Source organism: Annulohypoxylon truncatum, assembly GCF_022578515.1.
Source record: "Annulohypoxylon truncatum strain CBS 140777 unplaced genomic scaffold F4807scaffold_39, whole genome shotgun sequence".
Taxonomy (NCBI): domain Eukaryota; kingdom Fungi; phylum Ascomycota; class Sordariomycetes; order Xylariales; family Hypoxylaceae; genus Annulohypoxylon; species Annulohypoxylon truncatum.
Window position 1 is genome coordinate 191,629 of NW_025953825.1, and position 25,171 is coordinate 216,799.

The following is a 25,171-nucleotide window of genomic DNA, read 5'->3' on the forward strand; positions in this document are numbered from 1 at the left end:
ATAGTATAGATATATTATGGATATTTTGAATGAATTTGTCTCATGGCTTCTTCGGCGCTTCCCTGGCTAGACTTGTGTTACGGGAATTCCAATTCGTATGTATGACGCACTACCCGCTGGGGTGGGACTCCGATCTCCGTTTACTACCAGTGGGAATGCCCCAGCCCTCTTCGATTTTCAAGCTTATCTGTGCCTGGACCCGCTTTATATTAGCGAAAACATCATTTTGCTTTAGTTTCCGTACTAATATTGCGACTTTTACCTAATCTAGGCCGATTATAATATCGATTCCATCTGATATGGACATTCAGAGCGGTAATAAACCTTTGAGGCTCAACTTCGCGTATATTTTTGTGTAATGCGAAGGCAGAAATATCAAATGTAGTTGGTTTCGACAGGTACGCGTTACTAAGCCCACACATAAAATTTAGGGACTCGTCGAATCTTCTACGCACTAGGGGCTCGTTCTGAGAAAATCATGCATTGGAACGTTGCAACGTTGGCTGCCGACTTACCCAGATTGTCGGATCTCCGATGTAGGACCGAAGCAGAAAACATCTCATAGCTGAAGAGCCTCAAAACTGCGAATAATTCATGTTATTTCCCGGTGACTCCGTTAATTTCTCATAATTGCAGACTATTATCTACTAGCTCTAGATGCTGAAGTCCTTGTATGCCCACTTCTCTGTGAGCTTAGTCTTCTTTTGCCTCCTAAATGTTATCCTCTTGCGGGCCTCCATTCTTCCTCTAATTAACAAGCTCCGGTAACGGTCCTTTAGTAAGTTACCTTCAGGTTTCAGGAGGCGCAAAGAGTCTTGTAGTTCATCAGGTAAGACTAGCTCTAGATCTTTTTCGGGCAGCTTCAGTCGGCCTAGTTGACGTCGGCGAAGGACTTCATCCTCGTCGGTACTGCTCTCGCTCTGTTCCAGGTTTGCAAGCGCTAGATTTTGTTCGTGTTCACGCTCGGAAACCTCTTTTGCGATCCGCTTGATTTCTTCCAACTGAGCCTTCCGAACCTTAGTTTTCGCCTCGTGTTTAAGTCGGCGTTCTTCCTCTTTTCGTCTCTGGATCCTATTTCTTTGCGCCTGGCTTTTGCGACCCGGTCGCTTCGCGCTAACCTTGAGCTCCTCGCCGCCGCTCTGGAACCCTTCCCATTCCGAGTCTTCGTCCCACTCCGATAGATCGGCCCGAGCCTCAGCAGCCTCCGCTTCGGCAGCTGATCTAGCTGCAGCTTCCATCTTGAGGCGCTCGGCCTCCTCCGCTTCTAGACGCTTGCGCTCAGCTTCAACGGCCTTATTAGATTCTTCGGTATAGCGGGCCTCATAGTCGGTGTAGACTGGATTGTAGCTGTATCCACCTGTAGGCGTCGGTACGGCCTTCGGGGTCTTTCCACTTGCCAATAGTGATATCGGTTTTTTCGTGACAGACTTAGGTGCCTTTTTCTTCTCATCCCTCTTGTCCTCTACAGGTGTAGATTTTTGCGCTTCAGGTTTGACTACCTCTCCCCATGGATCAAATGTCGCATCTGCGACCTCGACCGTGGACTCATGAACACCATCTGCCACTTTTCGTAATCGATTGAGCTCCTTATGCGTAACGTATTCTCTCCTCGGTCGCTTTTCCGCAATAATGCCATCGGTAGTCTTGTCTCCCGGGCGCTTTCGCGAAGGAGGAGGACCTGGTACGGCTGATCGCGCGGCAATTATTTCATCTGCTTTTAAAGGTTTCGAGGTGTATTGGGGGACCTTCTTCGACAACGATGCATCGCCTACTGTATCGACAGTGAAGAGTTCTTCGGAGGGTAGCTCAGCGACAACGCCTCTTTTTATACGGTCAGCTCCGAATAATCATACGGACGTGATTGTTTCATTATGCACATACCCTTTAATGATTTCTTCGTTCAACTCCTCAAGGCCCTTCTCAACCTGGGTGACATCGACGTTTTTCCTCCATGCTTTCTTTCCTTTTCTCGAGGGCTGCTTGTAAGTCGCAGGCGCTTCGGTCGATCCCTTCAATGGTTTGAGGACCGGCATATTTGAGGATGTTAAAACACTGAAAACTTGGTAAAGAATTATTCGATAGATGCGGAATCTTGAATTCGTTACTGGTGGGGCTATCAAAACCAGAATTTTTCCAATGCAGCATCAAAAGTTCTTGTTGGACTAGACTTTCTTATCTTATCGGATGTCTAAGCATCTGCTTACATAATTGCATAGCAAATTCAAGGTTATGACGAATTGGGTTAGATCTTAGCGTAGATGGATCGGGATGTCGGTCGTTTTCTCTTCTAAGAATGGCGCTATCGATTGCCAACGACAACCGTTGTTTAGCCCCATTAAACCCCCCCGGTCCTAGTCAAAATCGCCAATCTGTCAAGGCTGCAAGCCCAAAGCGCATTTTTCGTACTTACCAGGTACCTGTATTGGAAAAAGGGACGCCTCCTTTTGTAGGTGAGGCGGGAAAGAACAACTCCCATTAAATCAGTCGGTTTCTTCCCGGTACAACTCTTTTAAAGAAAAGCAAACAATCATATAGTGGTTCATCTTTCAAGAATACTTAATTTATTTACTTTTTGCTGGTTAATCAAGATCGTTACTGATTTTCCCAACAACCCGACTTTTCAGCTATCCAAGAACCGATTTCTACTATTCACATTATATCCCGTTCTTCTGCGCATCTCGACTGATTAGAATCGGTCGAACTTTTCTCCATTGCTCTCGACTACGACCATCGTCTTAACGTCAAATCGCAACGAGCAGGACTTCAACGCAAACATGGCACAGGCCGGAGGAGCAGGCGGGTACAACAACCCGTTGAAGAAATTCAAGTAGCCTCACCCACCTACTCTTGTGCCTTAAGCCTCTTACTAACTCCTGGTAGGCTGGTATTCCTTGGCGAACAAAGCGGTATGCATCCAACAAGTTTAGATATTCCGAATCAGCGATGGCATTCTGCAGAGCATACTTCTTAACAATAGCTAACATCATACCTCGGCTTAGTCGGCAAGACATCCTTGATAACGCGGTTCATGTACGACTCCTTCGACAACATGTACCAAGCTACAATCGGTATCGATTTCCTTTCAAAGGCAGGTTTGCGGTAAATAACGAAGACACGATGCGGGTTGGCTGACTGGTGGATGGTAGACAATGTACCTTGAAGACAGAACGGTGCGACTGCAATTATGGGATACAGCAGGCCAGGAACGTTTCAGGAGTTTGATTCCTTCCTACATACGAGATTCCAGCGTTGCGGTGGTTGTCTACGATATTTCGAGTACGAACAATCGCCTTGTATTATCAACTACCTACTCGAGCCAACAAGACTAACATGTATGGGCAGATGCTAAGTCCTTCCAAAATACGAAGAAATGGATCGATGACGTGCGCGCGGAACGAGGAAACGACGTAATAATCGTGCTGGTGGGCAACAAGACCGACTTGAACGACAAGCGAGAAGTCACTACGGCGCAAGGTGAGGAGGAAGCTAAGAAGAACAACCTCATGTTCGTCGAGACGAGTGCGAAGCTAGGCCACAACGTCAAGAACCTCTTCAGAAGGATAGCGCAAGCTCTTCCCGGTATGGAGGGGACGGATGCTGCAGCACAGGCTTCATCACAGAGTGGGTCGCATCCGCAATACTTCAACGTGGAGCGAAATGGTTGGACTAACAAGTTTGTAGTGATCGATGTCAAGACCAACACCCAAACGTCTCAACAAGAAGGATGCGCATGCTAGAGGACGTGATGCTCCTCCGTATCGAAGGAGAGTTTACGCCATTGCGGGGAAGAGAGCGAGGGTCACGCAGGATATTTCCGTGCATAGCGAATAAACAAGTCAAAAGTTGTTGTATAATACGAGTCAATCCACGAAGCAAAGTAACGAGAAGAGGACCAGTACAGCCATTACGGGTATGACGTTTAGTACATGTAATCACCTTTCCAAGTTCCAATTTGAGCTCAGTCAAAAGGGAGTCGTCCGTACAAATTCTATGCCTTATGTTCTTATGTGCCTACACGTAGATTCTACCGACTACTCTATGAGCGTACAATTCATCCCTAAAACCTTGCCGTGATGAAACCGACCAAATGAACCTTTTTATACTGATATCGAAATGTCTTGTTTCCAGATGGGACACAAGATATGAGGCATGGCATTAGCGTCTAACCCAATGTCTCTACCTGTCCATCCGCCCTCCCAAAGTAGGCCTTCACAGGCTTAACGCCCTCTACCTCCGTGCCCAGCTTCGCCACATCCGGACCATTAAACCCGGTGAAGATACCCACCTCTAATACACCGAAAATGCCTTTGATCTTCGCTAGTAGCGCATCCGGCGTCCACAGCCCGTTCGCGGGATCCAGCTTGTCCTTCTCGCTATTCAACAGCAGCGTCGGGAACGGCGCGTCGATGATGTGGTTGTGGTTATCGGTGATCGTGCGGATGAACGTCGGCCCCGACGTCCGGATCTTGGGGTCCTTGCTCCCGAGCCGCAGCAGCTCGCGGCGCACGAACTCGGTGCCGATGGGGGATACCTCGACGGGCACGTAGGTCCAGGAGGTGAGCAGGCGGTCGACCTTCTTGCGGCTGTCGGCGACGCAGATGAAGCGCTTCGACAGGCGCGAGACGAGCTTCTCCTGGAAGTGGCAGGCGCCGCCGCCCTTGATGCAGTTCAGCTCGGCGTCGACCTCGTCGGCGCCGTCGAAGTAGATGTCGATGGGCTGGTGCTCGGCGGCGGCCGTCGTCTCCGGGTTCTGGTAGCCGACCTCGGTCAGCAGGTCCGGCACCTGCAGCACCGCGAGCCCGGCGTTCTTGATCAGCGCCGTCGACCCGGACCCGGTAGGTACGAACTTCATCTTCGAGGTCACGCTGCCGCCAAGCTCGGCGATGGCTTCGACTACGTAGGCTACCGTGCTGCCGCTCCCGATCCCGACGTACGTGAACGTCGGGCTGAAGTGGTCGGCTACGGCTTGCCGGCAGGCGGCGCGCTTGGCGGACTCGATGAGGTTGGTTGTTGATGCCATTGAGGAGGAGGAGTTGTTCTTTGTTGCGAAAGAGGTGAGCGATATACGGGGATTCCTTTGATGGGGAGGAGCTTGGTTATTATAACTACTACAACTACGGCTACGAGCTTGCGGACGAGCGTAAGTGCGAATCAGCGAAGTCCCGGATACGGGATAGCTTCTAAATACCGCACGTGGATTGGCGAAAAGAAGTCGGGTAGGTGCGCTTGCGACGGCCCGCGACAGCGACGGATTCATGAAACGCGCGGGCTTGAGAATTGAGGGGGCCAATGAATTGGGTAGGTTCCCGGCTCCGGATTTACGACTTATATGAATTCCGGTATCGTTGTAGGTAGTAGCTGGTTCAATTGGCGGGTTGCGATGCTTTTATGAGCATTCTCGGAAAATGGTTTTGAGCTTAGAGCTTTCGTTGCCCCACGTTTTGTCACGATACCCCTCGGTGGTGGTTTCTTAGGCGGTGGTACCACAGACTGGTGCTGCTGCTAATGACGTGAGCTTGAGCTAGGGTCCGCCCGATCTCCGGATCTCATAGTGCTTGCTGACTCAGCATGAAGAGTTGAAGACTTCAAGCTGAGGCTCAGTTCTGAGGCTCAGCTAGAGAGTATGTGGCGTCTCTCATATCGACTCTTTGACACATGGTGTCGAATTTGTGTGAATACATAGTATAGGAGACAGTGGCGCTACTTTCTCAAAGGTGTTAAGAAGGTTAAGAGCTTCCTGATAGCGCTCTTCCATTTCCAGAACCGGAGTTTTGAGCAGTAATTATGTAGTTTTCCTTTGATCATATGTTTCTCTTTGGTAACATTAGCTCTAGCATCGCCTAGGTACTCATGGTTATATTGCTTAGACACCTTAGACCCAAGTAATTGTTAAATGATCCAACCAACAGGTTGTGATCCTTAATCAGCTCATTATCGACTGTTTTATAGTCTGGGGAAATCTCGGGGTTTGGTTTGATGGCTTGTAGTAGTTTACTCATAGCTAGTAAGGATTTGAGCTGGCCGGGTAGGCGATTAGGTAAGCCTCAATATTTAGAGATACTCGACTTGATCCATATCTTCCGTCAATGTTAGGACATAACAGAGAAATGTCTTAATGGGATGCACAAGAGTTAAATAATACATGTTCTCAAGTAAATATTTATATTGATGATTACATGTACCTCCAGGAAGTCGCGAATGTTATAGGGAAGATTGGAGTTGTATAACATAACTGTTGAGACTTTTGCAAATATTGGGTATAGGCTCGGGCGGCTATCGGCGTTGGTGCGCAACACGACGGTGGCCAATCGGTAAAGTCTTTTAGTATTTGACAGCTTACCCCATACCAGATACTAATATTAATTGCGAGACAAACTACTATACCCGCGGTATTTAAGATGATATCGGTGTATTATGTTAATAACATCTTCGAAAGTTGAACTTGACAGCGGCTCTCGGTCCGTTTCGTTATACGGCATAGGAAGTCGTCCTAATTGGAAGACAGAATATGGGGTTCACCCGATTACCGGTTCGAGATGATGCAAGGTATAGCCCGGGAATATGGTTGGCCAACGATGGCGTTTTCTGACAAAGTGTGCTTGATTATTGGTAGAAGTCACTCGAGGCTCAAGGCTAATCAAGGTTAAGCCGATTGCGTGATTGCAGTGAATGACGGACTAATTGCATTTGCGGGGCCATAAAAAGTTCCACATCCATTGATTCGGGGTCTGAACTATGTTAGTCTAGGTTGTCGCCATCGGTCGACCTTTCCCACTTACCAATACCAATGCCGGGGAAAGGAAAAAAAAAGATTTCTAGCGTAGTCACTTTCAATTTATATGTAGAGAGCAAAGACACATCATGTCGTTCCTTTTCGGAAAAGCAGACTCTTCTGCTGTTTCCAGATCAGAGTCCGACATGGCGACCCAGAACATCCAGATTCGAACGCCTGAAGAGGCAGGTAAGTGCATACAGCTCTAATTTTATTACACTATCGCTATTATCTCGCTCTCAATATTCAATATTCGATCCTGACTACACGTGCCCCGCCATCGACTTCCAATTCCAATCCCAACCCCTATCCCATTAACCTCAAGAAAGAATAAAAGACTCAAATGAATATCTGAATCTCATAGGCAAAAGAGTTCAAGATAAAAATATAGCTAATATGATGTAAAATTGTAGCGGCGCGAATTGCTTACCTTGCCAGCGACGTCATTGTCTCAGTTCAACCCTCGCAAGGTCAGGACTCGGCATTCTCATCCCACCTTAAGAGATATGCTGCAAGAAAAGATTCAAGCTTGGTCGCTAAGACCGAAGGTTCTGTGCCGGAGGTGCGTTCCCTCCTTAATGTAATTCATAAGATCCATCAATTGACCCGATGACGCCAGATACAAACAGTCCGACACAACGTCGACCCTCTGCTCTCTGTCTTCGCTCCCATCCGCTCCGGTCGCCTCACCTCCGTAACCACCACCTCAAACATTCTCCTTGCTTCCATTGCACACTTATATAAGCTAGCGAGCTATCCAGTAGTCATTCATGTTTCTTTATACCCAGCCAACTTCCCCGACTACTCTGCTATTACCGCAATTAGAAACTCGGGATGGACTTTCATCCAATCCGAGTCTCTCCAGGAAGCCCAGGACATGGCTATTACAGCACATGCTCTGGCAATTCGATCTGGGAAGGGTGTTATTCATTTTTTCGACCCGAGCTCCTGTACCCACGATAAGCCGATCGCGGCCGAGGATGCGGCGTCATTCCGCGATCTATTGAACTTAGACGATGTTCGCCGCTACCAAGCTAGCTCGGTTTCGGAAACAGGCATTTACGCCGACGACGGAAGAGTCGTCGTAGCTTCAGACCATCCCGAGACGCGACCAAGTGCCACGGAGAATAGTCTAGCGGACTCGACGATACTTAGTGCGGCTTCGAAAGCGGCCTCGTCTGAAGCTTCAGACAAATCTAGCCAACGAAGCAACTCAAGTGCCCCGCCAAGTGTGTCCTCAGCTACCACAATCGAAGCTACCCCACCTCTTGTCACATCTGAGGACGTTTACAAGTACGTAACCTCAATATGGGCACAGCTTAAGGCAACTACCGGTCGTAGTTACAACGCCTTCGAGTGGTCTGGTCCGGCAACCGCAGAGAAAGCCATCTTCGTATTCGGTTCCGACGCGGGCCTGTTCGCCGAAGCCCTTGATGCAGCTAAGCCAGAAGATATCTACGCAAAGGCTGGATTGATCACGGCTAGGCTGTACCGCCCATGGTTAGGCGCTAAACTCGTTGAAGCTATCCCGAGATCTGTGAAGCGCATCGCTGTCCTAGAGCAGATTTCGCGAAAGACGACAAAATGGGGGCCTTTGTTAATTGATGTTCTAACCTCGGTTAAGAGCGGCTTTGGTGGCGTCGAGACCGTTGTAGGTCACCAATTAGGGTATATAACTCCTGACACCATCCACCAAGCTCTTAGAGGTATCTTCCAGAACTTAGCTTCTGAAAAGCCTCTGCAAAACCTCGAAGTGGGGAAAACGGGCGTACCGCAAGACGCACAAACCTATGGCTTAGAGCAGCCGAAATTAGAGACCGCCTACACGAAAATCCTAGACCAGCTGTTTGGCAAACAAGTCTACATAGCAAACGCCCTTGGCTCCAAAACCGCGGGCGTTTCGTCTACAATAGCAGCTAGCCCCGAATTTGGATTTGGTTCACTCCTCGCCCGAAAGGAACACCGCCAGAGATTTGTCAAGCAGGTCAAGCAAGCCGCTAGCACTGGATCTTTCGTTACCGAGTCACCCGTTAATTGGCTGGCCAAATGGGCGGCGAGCGCCGAGGATGCTAAGGCGGCTGGCGAGATCGCGGATGATGTAATTGCCAGGCTTGAGACTGATGGATCTTCAATTGCGCGAGACCTTCTGTCAAGCAAGGGCCTGTTCCGAAAGGAGTCATTATGGCTTGTTGGATCCGATGCTTGGGCATATGATCTCGGTAACTCTGGTGTCCACCACGTCTTGGCTTCCGGTGAGAATGTGAACATGCTCATAATCGACTCGACGCCCTACTCCGAACGAGCTGCAGCGGATGCTGAGAGGCGGAAGAAGGACATCGGTCTATATGCTATGAACTTCGGCAATGCCTATGTTGCGTCTACCGCAGTTTACAGTTCATACACTCAGGTTCTCCAGGCCATGCTTGAAGCGGACCAATTCAATGGCCCTTCTGTTGTCCTTGCTTATCTACCGTACTTCGGTGAGCAGGATTCTCCTTTGACCGTTTTGCAAGAAACGAAGAAGGCTGTCGATCTCGGCTACTGGCCGCTCTACAGATGGAATCCGGAGAATGAGACCAAAGGCGAACCCAACTTCTCCTTGGACTCCGAACGTGTCAAGAATGAGCTCAAGGAATTTTTGGATAGGGACAACAAATTGACCCAGCTGATGCGACGCGAGCCAGTATTTGCCGCAAGCCTTTCCCAAGATTTTGGCACGGAGGTTCGCGCGCAACAAAAGCGAAAGGCTCGAGATGCTTACAACCAGCTTCTGGAGGGTCTCTTTGGCGCGCCCCTTACAATCCTGTTCGCCTCGGACAACGGAAACGCGCAGTCATTAGCGAAGCGACTTGGAACAAGAGGACGTGCTCGAGGTCTGAAGACGATCGTTATGGCGATGGAAGATTACCCCGTTGAAGATCTTCCAAAGGAGGAAAACATCGTTCTCATAACCTCTACTGCCGGCCAAGGAGAATTCCCTCAAAATGGCAAGCCTTTCTGGGATGCTATCAAGGATAACACTGATCTGGATCTCGCATCCGTCAACTATTCAGTATTCGGTCTCGGAGACAAGCATTATTGGCCGCGAAAAGAAGACAGGGTGTACTACAACAAGCCCGCGAAAGACCTCGACATATTACTAGCGAACTTTGGTGGTAAGCGTCTATCCGAGGTTGGATTGGGCGATGACCAGGATCCCGATGGATACCAAACTGGATATGCTCTCTGGGAACCTCAAATCTGGCAAGCGCTCGGTGTAGCAAATGTCGAGGGATTGCCCGAGGAACCCCCACCGGTTACGAACGAGGATATTAAGTTGGCTTCAAACTACCTGAGGGGTACGATCGTCGAAGGCCTAAATGATCCGACCACTGGGGCTATCTCGGCCGCGGACCAGCAGCTCACGAAGTTCCACGGCACATACATGCAAGATGACCGAGATATTCGTGACGAACGAAAAGCCCAAGGCCTAGAGCCTGCTTATTCGTTCATGATCCGTTGTAGGTTGCCTGGTGGCGTATCTACTCCGAAACAATGGGTTCAAATGGACGACATCAGCACAAGTCTTGGCAACGAGACCATGAAACTCACTACTAGGCAGACTTTCCAGTTCCATGGTGTGGTCAAAGGAAAACTCAAGCCCGCGATGCAAGCTATCAACAGAGCGCTGATGACTACCATTGCCGCATGTGGAGATGTTAACAGAAACGTAATGTGCAGTTCTCTTCCCACTCAGTCCCAGTACCATAAGCAAGTGTGGGCTTCCTCGCAGAAGATCAGTGACCACCTTCTACCGTCCACTACTGCGTACCACGAGATTTGGCTCACAGATGACAACAACGAGAAGACACAAGTTGCCGGTAATGCTGTGCAGGATTTCGAACCTCTTTACGGACCCACCTATCTACCCCGGAAGTTTAAGATCACGATCGCCATTCCTCCACACAATGATACGGATGTATACGCTCACGACGTCGGTCTAATCGCCATTAAGGGTGACGATGGTCAACTAGCAGGATTCAACGTTCTTGCTGGAGGTGGTATGGGTGCGACGCATAATAACAAGAAGACATATCCTCAGACCGGTCGCATGATGGGCTTCGTTAAGACTGAAGAGGTTCATATCGCCTGCGAGAAGATCATGCTTGTACAGCGAGACCATGGCGACCGTAAGAACCGGAAGCACGCTCGACTAAAGTACACTATTGACGACATGGGTGTTGACATTTTCCGCTCTAAGGTTGAGGCGCTATGGGGTAAATCGTTTGAACCGGAACGTCCATTCCAGTTCGAGAGTAACATCGACACCTTCGGTTGGCAAAAGGACGAGACTGGTATGAACCACTTTACATTTTTCATCGAGAACGGCCGAATCGAGAACACAGCCGACTTCCAGATGAAGACCGGTCTACGCGAGATCGCCAAGGTCCACAAAGGCGAGTTTAGGTTAACAGGAAATCAACATTTGATCCTCAGCAATGTGGCAGATGAGGATCTCCCACAAATGAAAGAATTGATGAAGAAGTACAAGCTCGACAATGTTCAGTTCTCGGGCATGCGCCTCAGCTCTTCGGCCTGTGTTGCTTTTCCTACGTGTGGTTTAGCTATGGCCGAGAGTGAGCGTTACTTGCCCGAGCTTATCTCCAAGCTGGAGGGATGCCTCGAGGAGAACGGGCTCGGCAAGGAATCAATTGTTATGCGCATGACAGGATGCCCGAACGGCTGCGCGCGTCCTTGGCTAGCGGAAGTTGCCTTTGTCGGCAAGGCTTATGGTGCCTACAACATGTATCTTGGCGGTGGATACCATGGCCAACGGCTAAACAAGCTTTACCGATCTAGCATCAAGGAGGACGAAATCTTGGCTATAATGAAGCCCTTGCTAAAACGATACTCCTTGGAAAGAGAAGAAGGAGAGCACTTTGGAGACTTCTGCATTCGAGTAGGCGTCATTGCTGCCACTAATGGGGGACAGGATTTCCACAACAATGTAAGTTGATCTTTTATCCGATTTGAATAGGATATTGTTTGCTAATGAAACCTAGACCGGCGAAGAGGAATTTGAGGACGAATGATCTCTTGAATTACTTAGAGCATTGAAGCATGGACCATTTAAGCATCGCATGAGGAATCGGTGTTTGAGGAGTTATACATACTTGTCGATTAATGTACAAATGATCTTGACCTTATTTAAAATAGCATATTCACTGTAGCAATCTGAATTGAGATGATACCTTGTCAATGTTAGAATATGATTTATGGGATATCTCTTACGTTTGTCAATGGATACCCAGAATGTCAATCACTACATCTCTTATTAAGTAGTCCTTTAATGATACCTATACTTGAGTCATTGAAATGTGTGCTAATTACCTCCTGAATTGGTATGTACCACGTCAAAATGATTGCGCGGGGAAACGGGGGGCCAATCAGGATTAGCGGTGTGTCCCAAGAAGGAAACTTTTAATTATAGGGCTGAACTTTAGCGTCCAAACCGCCTATTTGGGACCGGGGTTCCTGGTCCCTATATTGACGACATAGTCTATACGATATGGGGTCCTCTATCATATCTCATTATCACTTTGCCCCCCGCTTGGCCAGTTTTATGATTTGAAGGCGGTTGACTTTGACAATCAAGATTAAACGGTTTGATTTTAGTTTGGTGGCTTGTGCTTTGTATATTCGCTAGCAACGCGTGCTGATTGGGGAAACACGCGTGAACAACTTTGTTAGTGAGAAGGCTTGTTGGGAACAACACTAGTACTAAGAGAGATAATAAATTCAACCAATTGGCCTTCCTAGTCACCGTATTCTCATTCGATTTTCGTTCTCTTTTTCTTTTGTCTTAAAAAATCCATAATACGATACATGATTGGTGAACCCCAGCTGTCCACCCTGTTAGTTGGTGGGACCCTGAGTTCACGAGATCGAGAAATTCATCGTAGCCGTCCCACCTCACTGGCGCGTATAGTGCGCCTATACCATCAACCAGGCAGCTGGGAATGCTAGTGTGGCTCTAGTGTCTTCGTCGAGCTCTGTCCAGCTGGGTGGTACAGTATGGGCCCACCTTGTCCTGCAACTTCGGCTCATGTGCCTCAGCTATTGGCGGAAAACGGCACGTAGTATCAGGGACTATGCCGTTAATGGAATCCGTAGTAAATATTCTTATTCGTCGAGTTGGTCGTAGCAGTGGTCCTAATTTATCATTGGCCCTTAGGGACAGTCCTCGTCAAGGTTCTCTTTGTAAATTGTCAGAATACCCACATCACATGGTCAAATTGACGCTATTATACAGTATATAGACACCAATTGTCCAAATGCCAGCACAGTATCTTGGTCACGATGGTTCAGTTTCCGATAACCGAACCTTTGGGAAGCCTAGCGTGGTGTAGGATCAGTGCCCCAAGCTCACAGCTAGACGCCACCATACCTAAACATATAAATACATAGACTTTCCCACTAGAAATCCTTGGAAAATTATTCTTCGACGTGGAAGAACGATATCCTGAAGTTCACTTCTGAATACGGACAGTCTTGGTCAATTGGTACCTTAACTTCAGGCTCTATCATTGTCAATACGTCTTTATTTACTTCTTCCATCAACAACCCACTACGACAACATAAACGGATCATACCGTGAAACTTAAGTTTACATCGCTTTGTAAACTATCAACATGCCTACCACACTTAGTGTTACCCGACCGGCTACCCGTTCGACCAGCAGCGGGTTCTTTTCTTTACCGTTCGAGTTGAGACTCGACATTTACGAACGGTACTTGTACCCCTACCATCATGGAGACATCGATGACGCCACAGTAGTCTCGCCATGGTCCGGCTGGGAAGCAGTCAGACTCCTTGAAGTCTGCAAGCAAATCTATGAGGAAGCATCGCCGATCGTGTACCAGAAGATGGACATAAGCTGCAACCTTGAGGAATGGAAGAGATTCCTCACCAAGATCGGCCCACGAAACATCGCAAAGATCCAGCACCTGACGATCACCTACACCTGCAGCCCGGATTACAAATCCCCATGCCTTGGCTTGGGTGCAAAGGAGGAGGACCATTGGTCCTACATCCTTGGACTTTTCAAGCTCGCCCAGGCCGACTCGAGACTCAAGACGTTGATATTGAACATATTCCCCTGCCACGGCACTTGGCTGGGAACGAACGAACTCTGTCGCATCCCGACTACATTCACTAATTGCCACGTCTACAACGACCTGCAATTCCTCAAGAATCTGTCCTGCTTTAGCGATGCCCAAGAGATCATTCTCAAGAACCGATTCAACCCTCTCTGGGGTGCATTCCTACGCAAAAGACCGGGATTCATCGCTAAGCGTCACGACGGTGGAAACATCACGCTCATCAACCTCAACCGTTTCGATCGTGTTCTCGATTTGGACGGATACAAGCCATCAGAGCTATACGATGGTGTTTACGACGAGGTTATTAAGGAGGAACCCGAAGAGTCAGATACGGACTCCGACGCAGACGACGACGAGTGGGATATCTATGCAGAGGTCGACGCTGAGAACGCCGACCCATTGGAGGACCTATCGTGGTCTTTCTAATCTTACTAGACTGGAAGGGGAGGGAGGCTGACAAAATGAGGTACCGAACGGCTTTCTGTTAGATTTGACCTGTTTTGGGGGATACATGAGTCTTGCAGATGAGTCCTGTTGGTGTATTATCGGATCTTCATCCATTACACCGGACCTCATGGGGTACTGGAGCACCAGGTATAGTTGGTAGCATTGGGAGGGAAAGTATTGGGAGAGAAATTGGACCTATACATAATCACCAATAGAGAACCTGGCTGCTTTTACATGAAGATTAAAGATGGTTGTTAATTTCCCAGTTATACCTAAACTATGTGATACGACGACTACGTTGAATATTCAACCAATAAGTAGAGATGGCAATTCATGAACACCCTTAGCGTAGCTACAGCTCTTACCATTTACCAAGGATCCATACAATCATTACTTAAGGCCGGATTTACATGACATTGGGATCAGAAGCTCCTGTCCCTATTCCTAAACTCCTTGCGATTACACATAACTAGGTAGGTACCTACTAAACCTAAGTACCTAGGAAAGTGGCGCTACTAGATGGGCTTCTGTTCCACCTTGACGCCATTTGTTCTAGAAGAATTATGAGAATAGATGGCAACGAAGTTGAGCATGTTAAGCAAGTTATTTAGTCTGCTACCAGAAATTACTCAAATCATTGTTTCTTTTATCGTTTAAATTCATGCACAAATTTTTTTCACTGTGGAGATGTGTCTTCAAACGGAAAACAACCTGGAAATGGCATGTGGAAGGGCAAAGGAGGTCCTCCGAGGGACGGCCACGACAAAAGCCTAGACGGCATTACTGGACCCGACGCCTCGCGTGCGACTTGTTCACCCTCCATAGTCCTCCTGACTCCAACCACTCTCTATCAGATTTCCGCTCCCCGTATCGCCTACTTCTCTTCAGTAGCTGGGGAGCCAGAAGACGACGCCTTCTTCTGCGTAACGCCCTTGCCCCTACGTGGGACATGGGACAAATGCAAAACCCTTCACGAAGCAAATCAATTAGTGCCCTATTTTGATATCGAGGACACGCCTTCACTTCACGACTACATCGACTGCAAGATACAGTTGTATAACGAAACCGGCGAACACGACGAAGACGGAGAACTCCGCGAAATCAAACTCCGTTCCAATCCTCAGCTTGCCCGATCCATTTTCCTGAAACGCGCGCAGATAGGGAGCAGGTGTCCGACCTGAAAAAGACTGACGCAATCAAAACCAACATGATAATTGAACTACCAACCAGGAAAAAACTTGAGGAAAAGTTGAAGAAAGAACAGGAAGGGACTAGGACAAGGAAAGAGCAACATATCACACGTCGTTGAACACACAGAACATCATAAGTCCAACAAGGTAGTCAACAACACAATACAGGGCTTCAAATCCCAACTTGCCATCACGAAACACTCGGTGCGTGCGAAGTTTCGGCAGGACAAAGCACTGCGAGACCAGACAAAAGATACCGTAGCCCCTGGACGATGATGATGAGCGTGTTTACGTCCGAAGGACGTATATAGGTACTACATACGGGCAAGTATGGTATATACATCAACGCGCACTACTAGCGCATAGGACGTCTAGAGTACCTCTCTAGGTAGAGAGACAGAGCTAGAGTTTCGCTTGACATAAGAAATTATCCTCCACTCCTGCCTCCAGTGCATTACTCTAGCTAATTGGCGACGGCGTTAGCTAGCCGATATATTCAGGAAAAACCCTACTCCGGATCCACCTTCTTCTAACGTCTTTCAGAACCACCCTCCAACGCCCAGTAAACCCTAAAGCGGGGTGAAAAAACCTGAATAAAATCGGACCGTTGGTTAAGTTGCCCACAGCGGGATTCGAACCCACTCGCTTCACGTAGTCGTACGCTAATGCGCGGCCAGACGCTTTAACCACTGCGCCATGTGGGAAGCCCCTGGACGAGAGAGTTCAGAGCTCGCGTAACAATGTCGTTACTTCCCAGTTCCATAGTTCTACCTCGCGATACCACCATATACGAATGAGGACAGCGACCAGTATAGTGACGAGGACGATGAGGCATATATTGTCATGGAGGCTTCTCCTATGTGTATATCATTTCCTCAGGATTTATTGGAATGGATGTTAGGTGACTAGAAGCCTACGTTCTATATCTCAGGGTTATATGTGCTATTCATGGGTCTTCACCTACTCCTAGTAACTTAACCTTCTAATACAACCAGTATGACACTAATAACTTACGTCTATCTCAACAAAATCGGAATACTAGGCGGTCTAGAGATCCTTGCGTAACTACGGTACTCAATACACATACCCCACGCGACCATTTCAACTTGGGAGAAGCGATTGAACACCTCGCAGTCATTCGACCCGATATACAGCCATCTGAAACAGAAACACAGGTACTTGCGGGTAAAGGTACAGCTTGTTGCAATACCAGACGAACTCTCCAAGACAACGAGCACGCCGCAGCCTTACTTGAAGCTTACTCTTCCTCAGCTAAGCATGCTAGAAGCCATCCGGATTTATAGGGACATTGGAAAAGACGGATTCACACATTTGCTGTGTGTCACGAGGCGGAACTAAAAGGTTAAAGAATAACGACGTTGTTGCACGAAGAACTCTAACTACTCCCTCCCAGGGGATGCGGTATACATACATAGACTTTCCTTTGTCTATAACCAAAGGGCTAACTGCCAACAGCGCGGCCTCGTACAAGCCGACTCCCGATCCTCCTGCTACTAGCTAACCCTGGCGAGACCCTTAGTTATCAGCTCTCACAGAGGAGGCTTCTGACACTACGGCATCGTATGGACTTGATAGATAGATGTGATCTTGTATGTCTTGAGCTGCGCTAGCTATCCGAATGAGAAACACTTCTCCCTAGGTAGTCTTTGACCTTCATATTAACAGTGCTGTTTTCTCAGATGTTAGCTCGGCCTCGTAAGAATTACCAGGTATGGAGGAGATCACAACTGATTCAACTTATTTGACTAGGCGTTGAAGTTTTATCAAGCAATGCCCCTTTAGAAAGGAATCTTTCATTCCCGTATGCTTAGATACTAAAGGCCCACATACCTACGCCTGTCGTCCGTTCCCGAGAAATTGGTGATTATTACTATTATTTGGATAACATGTGACCCAAAGTTTCATCGTACGAGAATCTAGTTCTTCCAATTCCTAAGCAATGTCTGGACATATCCATTCAATTACTGAATTGCTTGCTAATGAATATATCACACCTTCTATGGGCTGTATGACATGCTGGAAGAATATTGTTCCGGCACCGTCTCCCCCCTATTCATTCCGATGACTAAGCCAAGTTTCAAGCCAAGATATGGTCCATTATTTAAGATACGTTCAACGCGTCCTCTAAGCGAATAAGGAAAATTCCGTACTTATACCTATTCAAAAGACATACATCTACTACTACTCTTGAGAGTATTGTCAAACGCAAACTGAGAGTTAAGGTAGGCACCTAGGTAATCACCATAAAGCTCATCACTTAATTAGACGACCACATCATCAACAACTGTGTGCGTAAATCGATATAATGAAGAACCGGATAAGATCCAGTAAATATATTCTTCGTGAGGAAATGACTAAAAACTGTATTCGTGGAAAACCCCAATTCAGAAAAGTTCTCCAAGTCTTCCCTCTAGTATGTACGATTACCTATACTTCCAGTATGTGGGTAATTATTATGTACTCCGTGTCATGTTCGCCCACCCGATGGCACCAAGAGACTTATCTACTCCGTCAACCATAACTGCCTCTGGAACAACTCCTCCTCCGCAGAAACCCTCGCCGACCATACGCAGCCCGGGCAAATTCCTCCTTGGCGGCCCCATTCTGCGAACTGGAAGATTTCCCTGGGCAAGAATGTGTCCCCAGCCACATCCATCATCTGCTCGGCCGTTGGCATAGTTTCCTGGGAATGCCATTCCAATTTAGCCCGGTCCCAAAAGACGAACCCCCATCGAGTCATGCAGGGCTCGCATGAGAACTGCAAGAAGTAGCCTGCCCTGAATATCTTGTCATATACCCGATTCTCGAGCAATGTATGTAGCCAAGCATCTCTGGGGCCCGAGTCCTCCTCATCGGACCAGTTCATGGGTATTGTCGCGTTCAGACCGACCTCGTCAAAGTCCTGGTCATAGGGCATCCAGAACTCGTCCATCCCCTTCATCCATATTTCTGTTCGGAGTGGAAGGGTGTTCATCTGAAGGCTACCCGAGAATTCAGCTATGCGATTCTGGACGGCACCAATCCATCCTGGCCTAATCTCGAGCTCCCGGAGGCCGACTAGCCCCTTCTGGATAACGAATTGCCCTAGCATAGCTTCGTCGGGGTGGATGGTCAAATAGCCGCCCTGACGTGTGACAACTAGAATAGGGTTAGCATAATCTGTTAAGTAGTATTTATGATGAAGTGTCGAACTTACGGTCGTCAACCCAGTCCTGCAGCATTCTCTGTACACATCGGACTTGTTGTAGTTCCCAAGGAGGGAACTGCTCCCAGAAGTTATGCCATATCGCATACTGCTGGTTGGTTACGTCGGGGACGTCGACAAAGGGGAGGACGGCTGAAGCTACTTCGAATATGTATAATGCTTTCATGAAGCGATGGAGCTCCCCGGGTGATAAATGGGTCACATAGTCCGGGGCCATTGGCTCACCGTTGTCCAATGGGATTGTCGATAACGGCCCCTTGTGCATAGCAATCCTCCCTAAGATATAGGCGAAGCACAAGACGGTATGGTCAAATGAAATCAGCTTATGGGCGATTTCAAGTGTGAACTTGAAGTTGGCATAGAAGCCATCTTCGTTGCGAGCCTCAAATACTTTGTCGTCCCTTAACCCGTCCCGTACGAATTTTCTAGTGAAGAACTGCCTCCCGAAAGTCTGTGGTTCACCACTTTCACTGCGGGCGACCGGGAAGCCATAGTGGTCTGCCCGATAACGGGCCGCCGCAAGACATCTCAGATCCGGACTGATATTCCCACAAATGATGCTTCTAGCGATCCGAGACTCGTTGGCCTCCACAAAAGCGTAGAGCGCCGGTCCTGTCAGAGCCGCGTTTAAGACGCACAGTGGATCGCAGTAGTTGAAGATCTGGAGTTTAAGTTCGGGAGGCAAGCGCTCAAAGGGACTCATGTGAGCTGAGTCGAATCTTCGACAAGCCCTGGAAATAATTATAGTTAGTAAAGCTCAAAAATACGAATAAGAATTGGGGCAAGTCTATCTTACGTGTATGCCGTCATTCGAGCGAATATCGATGTAATGAAACATGGGTCCAATTTCCTCTCCATCTCTTCAAGAAGAGATTTCTCCTCCAGGAGAAGTCCAGGTATGTTCTGGTACTTTTCCATTTCGTCTTATCTTGACTAGAGGGATATGGGGTCCAGGAAGAGTAAAAAGATTAAGTGAAAGGAAATAGGTGTGCCGAAGAGCGACAGTAACTTGTCGGTATGATGAAGTGTTATATAAGGAAGGGGATGTAGTACTGAAGAATTGTCGCGTTTGACTATGAGCCAAAGTATTCTTAATAAGTGCTTGCCAATAGCAAAGCTAAGATGTCGGTAGGTTAAGTGTAATGAACACAACTTATGTTATCTCTCTGAAGGCTGGGGCACAAGAGAAGTTGGGTTGGGATGAAGAGAAAAAAAAAAGAGGAATTGAGAGGCACCCTCTCCCTGTGTATATATAGTATTTCCCAAGGATCCCAATCACCCGAGTGCTCTACGCATGGATCAAGCGTATTGGTGGCTGCCAGGTGACAGCACAGTACACGGACCGGCATCGAGTTGGTCATCATGCTATACAGAACTCTCTTGAAGCTTAGACCATAATCATGCTAAATTCTGATTGGCTATACACAAGTGGCCCGTGGTTGTCAACCTTAAACTTTGACTATAATAACGACGAGAGTCGCTGTTGCCGGCCGACAAAATGATAACGGAACCGTAGTTACCAGGGGCCGGCTTCCTTAAATGAAAAAAACAGCTGGAATGGAAAACTGTCAACGGTTATTCAAACTGTGTGACAGGACCCTTTCAGGCGACAACGGTTTATGACTAATAAAAGCAGCATCATGTTTGTTTTACAAGAAGGTGCGACTCAGAAAGGGGCGATTACGTGGTCCGTGTTTACTGAGCAACACTGCCTAGTGTTTGGTTAATCATGCTCAGTCACATCAATGTTCAAATTCAATGTTATCTATGATGACGAATACTTTCTTTGAATAAGTAGGTCGTTTATTTAGAGTCTATTGAGAAAGTTGGAAAATCAATTAATTCGTCAGTACCAGATTCCTGAATGTTTTTTCGCTCCTTGAATAGCTACAAACTTGAGGTCTTTAAACATAACGAAAGTATCAACCGGCAAGTGTTTAGTAAAGGCGAGCTAAGGACTGCCGATATAGTTGCCATTGTATATATAGTTAATTTTATATCGAAATCTTTATAGATGCTACGGCCACAGGCGCGTTTAAATCTAAGTTAAGTTCCGCAGAACTATTCAGGGGTATAAAGTATAAATTGGTCTTTTAATTACCTAGTAAAAAACGATAAAAGTTAAGATAAGAAGAGAAGAACCATGAGAAGTAGGTACGTCTTGGGCTGAGCTAATGTAAACTACTAGGATATAGAGAAATGTATTGTGAACATTACACAGGTAAGGACAGCCAAGGACCCGGTGTCGAGATCCTGGAGTCCAAGATCTGGATCTTTTATAATTTTTATATATAGATATATATTAATGTAAGCTACGTTCGGGTATATGTAAGCAAAGAAATCTACCTCCCCAACATTATCTTACACTATTCTCGCACGAAATCATAGTATGGAACGTATAAGGTTCGAAACACGGCTGACGACTGTCGAGCTCGATTTCCCGGTATTCCCACTCCGTTCGGTTTCACCGGAACGTCTCTGCTCTTGTATCTCTGTGACAAACTTCGGCCATGTATTCGTTAGGACGAGGTACTTGATGTGCGCCTGCGCACGATCGAATACACCGAAATCGAACTCCTCTGATATCTCGCCAACATATTGGATCCTACCGGCAACTTCCCCAAGCTCAATCCAATCCCGATCAGAATCTGCTTCTCCATCGGCACCTGAAGAGGACCCGTCCATCGAGAATGGTGTAGCTGGATCCACACGTGCTTCTCCGCATACTATTCGCGCAGGCCTCTCGAAGATGGCTTCGAGTTGCTTCAGGTCTTTCGAAGGTATATTGATGGGGAATTCGGCATCACGGGGGCTGATGAAGCTCGTGTAGATAACCAACCCGCGAGTGAACGCGTCGCGGATCTGGTCTTCAGTTGCGCCACCGGGCCACGAAGACTTCCACGAAGCAACGTTAGTTAGAAAGGCAATATTCTCTCCTGAGAAATCCCTCAAAGCCGAGAATTCTTGCAGCGGGCCCGGGTTCTCGCTTAGAACGTGGTCTAGCGCACTCATAGTAAATAAGCGGTCGCCCATCTCCCGATCCAAGTAGTCTATGGTAAGACCTTTCTCGATGAAAGAGGCGGTTTTCCATTCGACCGTACTCGATTTTCTAAGTGTTGATTGGGACGCCGTCTCCCACTTAGCGTTCGAATCGGCAGCTCTTTTACGAAGTCGATATTGCCTCACGACTAACCAACATGGAACGAAAACGGCGAAGATTTCGAAGCACATGACGGAGAGATGGATCCTATGTTTGTTAGTGCGTGTATCAAATCAATTTATTGTCAGTTCGTTTTTAAGGTTGCCTACCATTCACTTGGAGCAAAGTAAGTGTTGACCTTCGTAAAGGCCGGTACGTACATAGCTATCAACCACATCGGTGTTGCGTGGAGACTACGAAAGTTTTAGCGATGAAAGAGCTTCTTCAAGTAATGGAGACAACTTACTTCGCAAGACAGCAACCGATAGTCTGAAAGCGCCAGCCTAACGTGTCACGAATACCCCAAGCTTTCCAGATCATAATTGGTGCAATCTGTAAATGTTAATATCAAAAGTTTCCTCCTGAGTTGTATGTTACAGGAACTTACAATCCACGTCCAGATTGCCTGCCACAGTGCCGAGGGCCACCACTCCCATCCACGACTCAATTCTATCATCTGCTCGGCAATCGTTCCAGAGGGAAGGTCTGTACCGGCAATACCAAAAGTGGGATGATATTTGCGACACATGAGCCACATACCAACAGTGAGAAGAACCTGTTCAAAGATTTAAGCATACATATATTCCAAAGTCTTCTGGATGGTAGTATGTACCTGGAGTATCATGCCTAAGCCGATATAGATCAGAATCCTAGTCGGATAATCCATGTTTCTCAGCCGACAAAGCCAAGAAGTCGCAGCTCCATTACAGCCCTGCTTCTTCCTTCGAAGCTTGGGAGACTGAGCATATTGCTTCTGTCGCTTGGCGACATAGAGGAAGCGAGTGTTAGAGGCATGGAACAGCGCAACGCCCAGTGGAAACCAAATGCCCATGAAGAAATATTGAACATCGTAGGCCACGATGACGGGGAGTGTTAGCCCGATGGGGTATGTTATCTGAGCAAGGATCCAGTATAGGTGGAGGAAGAGGATGGCTGTGAGAGACAACCCTAAAGCACGGATCTTGAGAATCGGATTTTTACGATTGACGATCAGAAATGTCACACCGAGCAGCAAGAGAAATGTCCATGTTGCGCAAAAGGCGATATAGAAAGTTCCGACCTTGTCGAAGTTGGGTGGACTTTGAGGGAGATCGTACAGGCTTGGTTGCATCTGGTCTGCCATGGTGTTGTATGTCGATATTTTCCGAGTAACCCCAGGCGACAGACGAACAAATCAAGAACCCTGGACATCATGAGGAGGTCCATGGTTCTTGAAGTTATCTGATTAAATGTTTGGTAACCTTAACCCTTGGTACTTACTAGGTACGCAAGAATGCTAAGGGAGAATAAGTTCGGCTTCATTTTTTTACTTGCCAAGTGTATCTTGATCTAGAGTTTATGCCCATGTGGGCGTGAGTGTTTGTCGATCAGTGGACTATTGTCAATATCACTGTCGATTGATGATGGCGAAAGGGAACTTACCGAGACAGGTGTTAGCTAGTCCCTGTGCAGGAAAAGGAGCCGCGTCGTTCCCGTCTTCCGCCTAGACCTTAAATGGACCCTTAAGAAGCAAAAAGGGGGGCAACCAAACTCCCCACCTAGATCTACGATTCCACGTTCCACCCCGTCGGTGCTCAGATCGGTACAGAGATTTCCGGGAAATTTCAGAGAGGACACTATTGAGTACCCGCGCGGCATTACTTCGTAGCTTAATAACAAGGGCTAATAGAATTTCCCCGGTATTAGAAGTTAAAAGCGACTAATACAAATACCCACATAGGTTGTGCTAAGTCCAGGGGCTTTCACTATGGCTATAACTGACCGTTTGACGACTCCTGGAAAAGTTTTATTGTACAACGGATTCTCGCAATGATGTAAGCTGAATCTCTCCATCGATGAAGCTAGTGCTGTCAGAACTTAAATTTTCCTTACTGAAGTTCTATTGGCTAGCAGTTTAGAAGCGAGAGACATGGGGTAAACGCCACCGCTCCATCGACATGAGCGTCAGCGTAGTACATACATAAGCGATGCGACTCGACGCCACAGATCCACGAATCACATGTATTAGAGCAAAGAAAACAATTTTAGACCGGGCAACCACGAAAAATCAATGAACCACTTTGAGACGGGAGAATACAGCCGATCCCATCTAAGACACTCACTTGCTTGCCATGTAACGTAGTCAGACTGATAGACAACATTATAAGGGTGACTTGGACCCTAGATACATAAAGGACACGCGGGGGAATGCGGATAGACGTGCGGACATGAGAGACAATATATCAAAGAATCATAGAATGTAAGAGGCCAATCAACACATATGATGTACTAAAACCAAACAAGTGCCTGCCGTAGTGGCAAAGTCAGATTCAAAAATGAACGTTTCATGTCTCATGACATATTTCCCTGTTACCCTTCAAATTACCACCAAGGAGCTTCCAGCCAAAGGACGAGGAGTGAGATCCCAGGTGGCTAGCATGTAGCCCCTATACAATGCCCTTCAGTGTAGCCCAATCATATCGCTCAAGCACTTAGATGACATTTCTAGAGACCACTAAACCGGTACATGAGACGTCATTTTCTTGCCAATTAGCGTCGCTGCAAGCCGTTTTGATGACAGCAACTACGCACCTGCACCCTATACCCGATTCTAAAGCGACATACTCGAGTCGAGGCCTCCCTATCAGAATCTAGATTTCGATGACTTTCATTGGTCCTAAACATACGATTTATACGCACTTGTCTTAGATGCGCATCAAAAACCATAAGGGAGGTTGTGATGGGGACAGAATCTTTGCCTAGAAAGACAGGACACCACCAATATGATAACCCACTGCTTGTGCGCCACCACAACACAGAAACCGGTGCGATCAAAATATCCAGAACTCAGATATTAGTGACATCTGGCTTCTTATCCCATAGGAGCTTCAATACAAGTACACCCATAGAATCAAATATACTCAATTGCGACAGACTGGCAACCCGGAGCACGCCAGCGATATCAGTTTTATTGTCAGGCACCACAACACGTCTTCATCGTCTCAACAGCCTCCAGAGATCCAAGGTATCATGACACAAATATGAATAAGAAATAAGGGTGCTTAATTCACAGTGATAATCATTGTGAGAGCTCTCGGGACCATCAGCCGGTTGCCGGAGTTTTCGTTTGTACAACGGCAGCAAGCCACGCGATACATATACCCCCCAACCCCGAATAACGAATAGGGCGTCCACCCTATTACGTACATATATCAT

At 47.4% G+C, this 25,171-nt stretch overlaps 8 protein-coding genes and 1 pseudogene across 9 annotated transcripts; 4 read left to right on the forward strand and 5 right to left on the reverse strand.

The window, feature by feature from the left end:
• Nucleotides 1-582: 582 nt before the first annotated feature.
• F4807DRAFT_441671 (P60-like protein) lies at nucleotides 583-2,232 on the reverse strand. Its single transcript, XM_047999399.1, has 2 exons — nucleotides 1,882-2,232; nucleotides 583-1,821 (listed from the first exon to the last, which is right to left on the reverse strand). The coding sequence occupies exons 1-2, from the start codon at nucleotides 2,031-2,033 to the stop codon at nucleotides 654-656; spliced, it is 1,320 nt and encodes a 439-aa protein (XP_047850362.1). The 5' UTR covers nucleotides 2,034-2,232; the 3' UTR covers nucleotides 583-653.
• Nucleotides 2,233-2,312: 80 nt separating this feature from the next.
• Nucleotides 2,313-3,973, forward strand: F4807DRAFT_441675 (ras family-domain-containing protein). Its single transcript, XM_047999400.1, has 6 exons — nucleotides 2,313-2,827; nucleotides 2,881-2,906; nucleotides 3,000-3,088; nucleotides 3,147-3,276; nucleotides 3,343-3,621; nucleotides 3,682-3,973. The coding sequence occupies exons 1-6, from the start codon at nucleotides 2,775-2,777 to the stop codon at nucleotides 3,735-3,737; spliced, it is 633 nt and encodes a 210-aa protein (XP_047850363.1). The 5' UTR covers nucleotides 2,313-2,774; the 3' UTR covers nucleotides 3,738-3,973.
• A 66-nt stretch (nucleotides 3,974-4,039) lies between these two features.
• Nucleotides 4,040-5,549, reverse strand: F4807DRAFT_254289 (ribose 5-phosphate isomerase). Its single transcript, XM_047994414.1, has one exon. The coding sequence runs from the start codon at nucleotides 5,255-5,257 to the stop codon at nucleotides 4,163-4,165; it is 1,095 nt and encodes a 364-aa protein (XP_047850364.1). The 5' UTR covers nucleotides 5,258-5,549; the 3' UTR covers nucleotides 4,040-4,162.
• A 1,194-nt stretch (nucleotides 5,550-6,743) lies between these two features.
• F4807DRAFT_441681 (sulphite reductase hemo protein, beta subunit) lies at nucleotides 6,744-12,011 on the forward strand. Its single transcript, XM_047999401.1, has 4 exons — nucleotides 6,744-6,961; nucleotides 7,186-7,334; nucleotides 7,392-11,759; nucleotides 11,815-12,011. Exons 1-4 carry the CDS (start codon nucleotides 6,862-6,864, stop codon nucleotides 11,842-11,844), a joined length of 4,647 nt encoding a protein of 1,548 aa, XP_047850365.1. The 5' UTR covers nucleotides 6,744-6,861; the 3' UTR covers nucleotides 11,845-12,011.
• Nucleotides 12,012-13,443: 1,432 nt separating this feature from the next.
• Nucleotides 13,444-14,340, forward strand: F4807DRAFT_464308 (uncharacterized protein; the record flags this gene model as incomplete). The annotated part of the gene is made up of 1 exon (XM_048002098.1): nucleotides 13,444-14,340. One exon carries the CDS (start codon nucleotides 13,444-13,446, stop codon nucleotides 14,338-14,340), a length of 897 nt encoding a protein of 298 aa, XP_047850366.1.
• A 743-nt stretch (nucleotides 14,341-15,083) lies between these two features.
• F4807DRAFT_464309 (uncharacterized protein) lies at nucleotides 15,084-15,542 on the forward strand (the record flags this gene model as incomplete). The annotated part of the gene is made up of 1 exon (XM_048002099.1): nucleotides 15,084-15,542. The coding sequence occupies one exon, from the start codon at nucleotides 15,084-15,086 to the stop codon at nucleotides 15,540-15,542; it is 459 nt and encodes a 152-aa protein (XP_047850367.1).
• Nucleotides 15,543-16,168: 626 nt separating this feature from the next.
• F4807DRAFT_t131 lies at nucleotides 16,169-16,255 on the reverse strand (annotated as a pseudogene). Its single transcript has one exon. The product of its transcript is annotated as a tRNA-OTHER (tRNA).
• Nucleotides 16,256-18,075: 1,820 nt separating this feature from the next.
• F4807DRAFT_464310 (uncharacterized protein) lies at nucleotides 18,076-19,635 on the reverse strand (the record flags this gene model as incomplete). Its single annotated transcript, XM_048002100.1, has 3 exons — nucleotides 18,076-18,710; nucleotides 18,769-19,508; nucleotides 19,574-19,635. The coding sequence occupies 3 exons, from the start codon at nucleotides 19,633-19,635 to the stop codon at nucleotides 18,076-18,078; spliced, it is 1,437 nt and encodes a 478-aa protein (XP_047850368.1).
• Nucleotides 19,636-21,084: 1,449 nt separating this feature from the next.
• On the reverse strand, nucleotides 21,085-23,256 carry F4807DRAFT_254375 (uncharacterized protein). Its single transcript, XM_047994415.1, has 5 exons — nucleotides 22,590-23,256; nucleotides 22,365-22,532; nucleotides 22,224-22,309; nucleotides 22,087-22,170; nucleotides 21,085-22,024 (listed from the first exon to the last, which is right to left on the reverse strand). The coding sequence occupies exons 1-5, from the start codon at nucleotides 23,097-23,099 to the stop codon at nucleotides 21,160-21,162; spliced, it is 1,713 nt and encodes a 570-aa protein (XP_047850369.1). The 5' UTR covers nucleotides 23,100-23,256; the 3' UTR covers nucleotides 21,085-21,159.
• Between the last annotated feature and the right edge of the window lie 1,915 nt (nucleotides 23,257-25,171).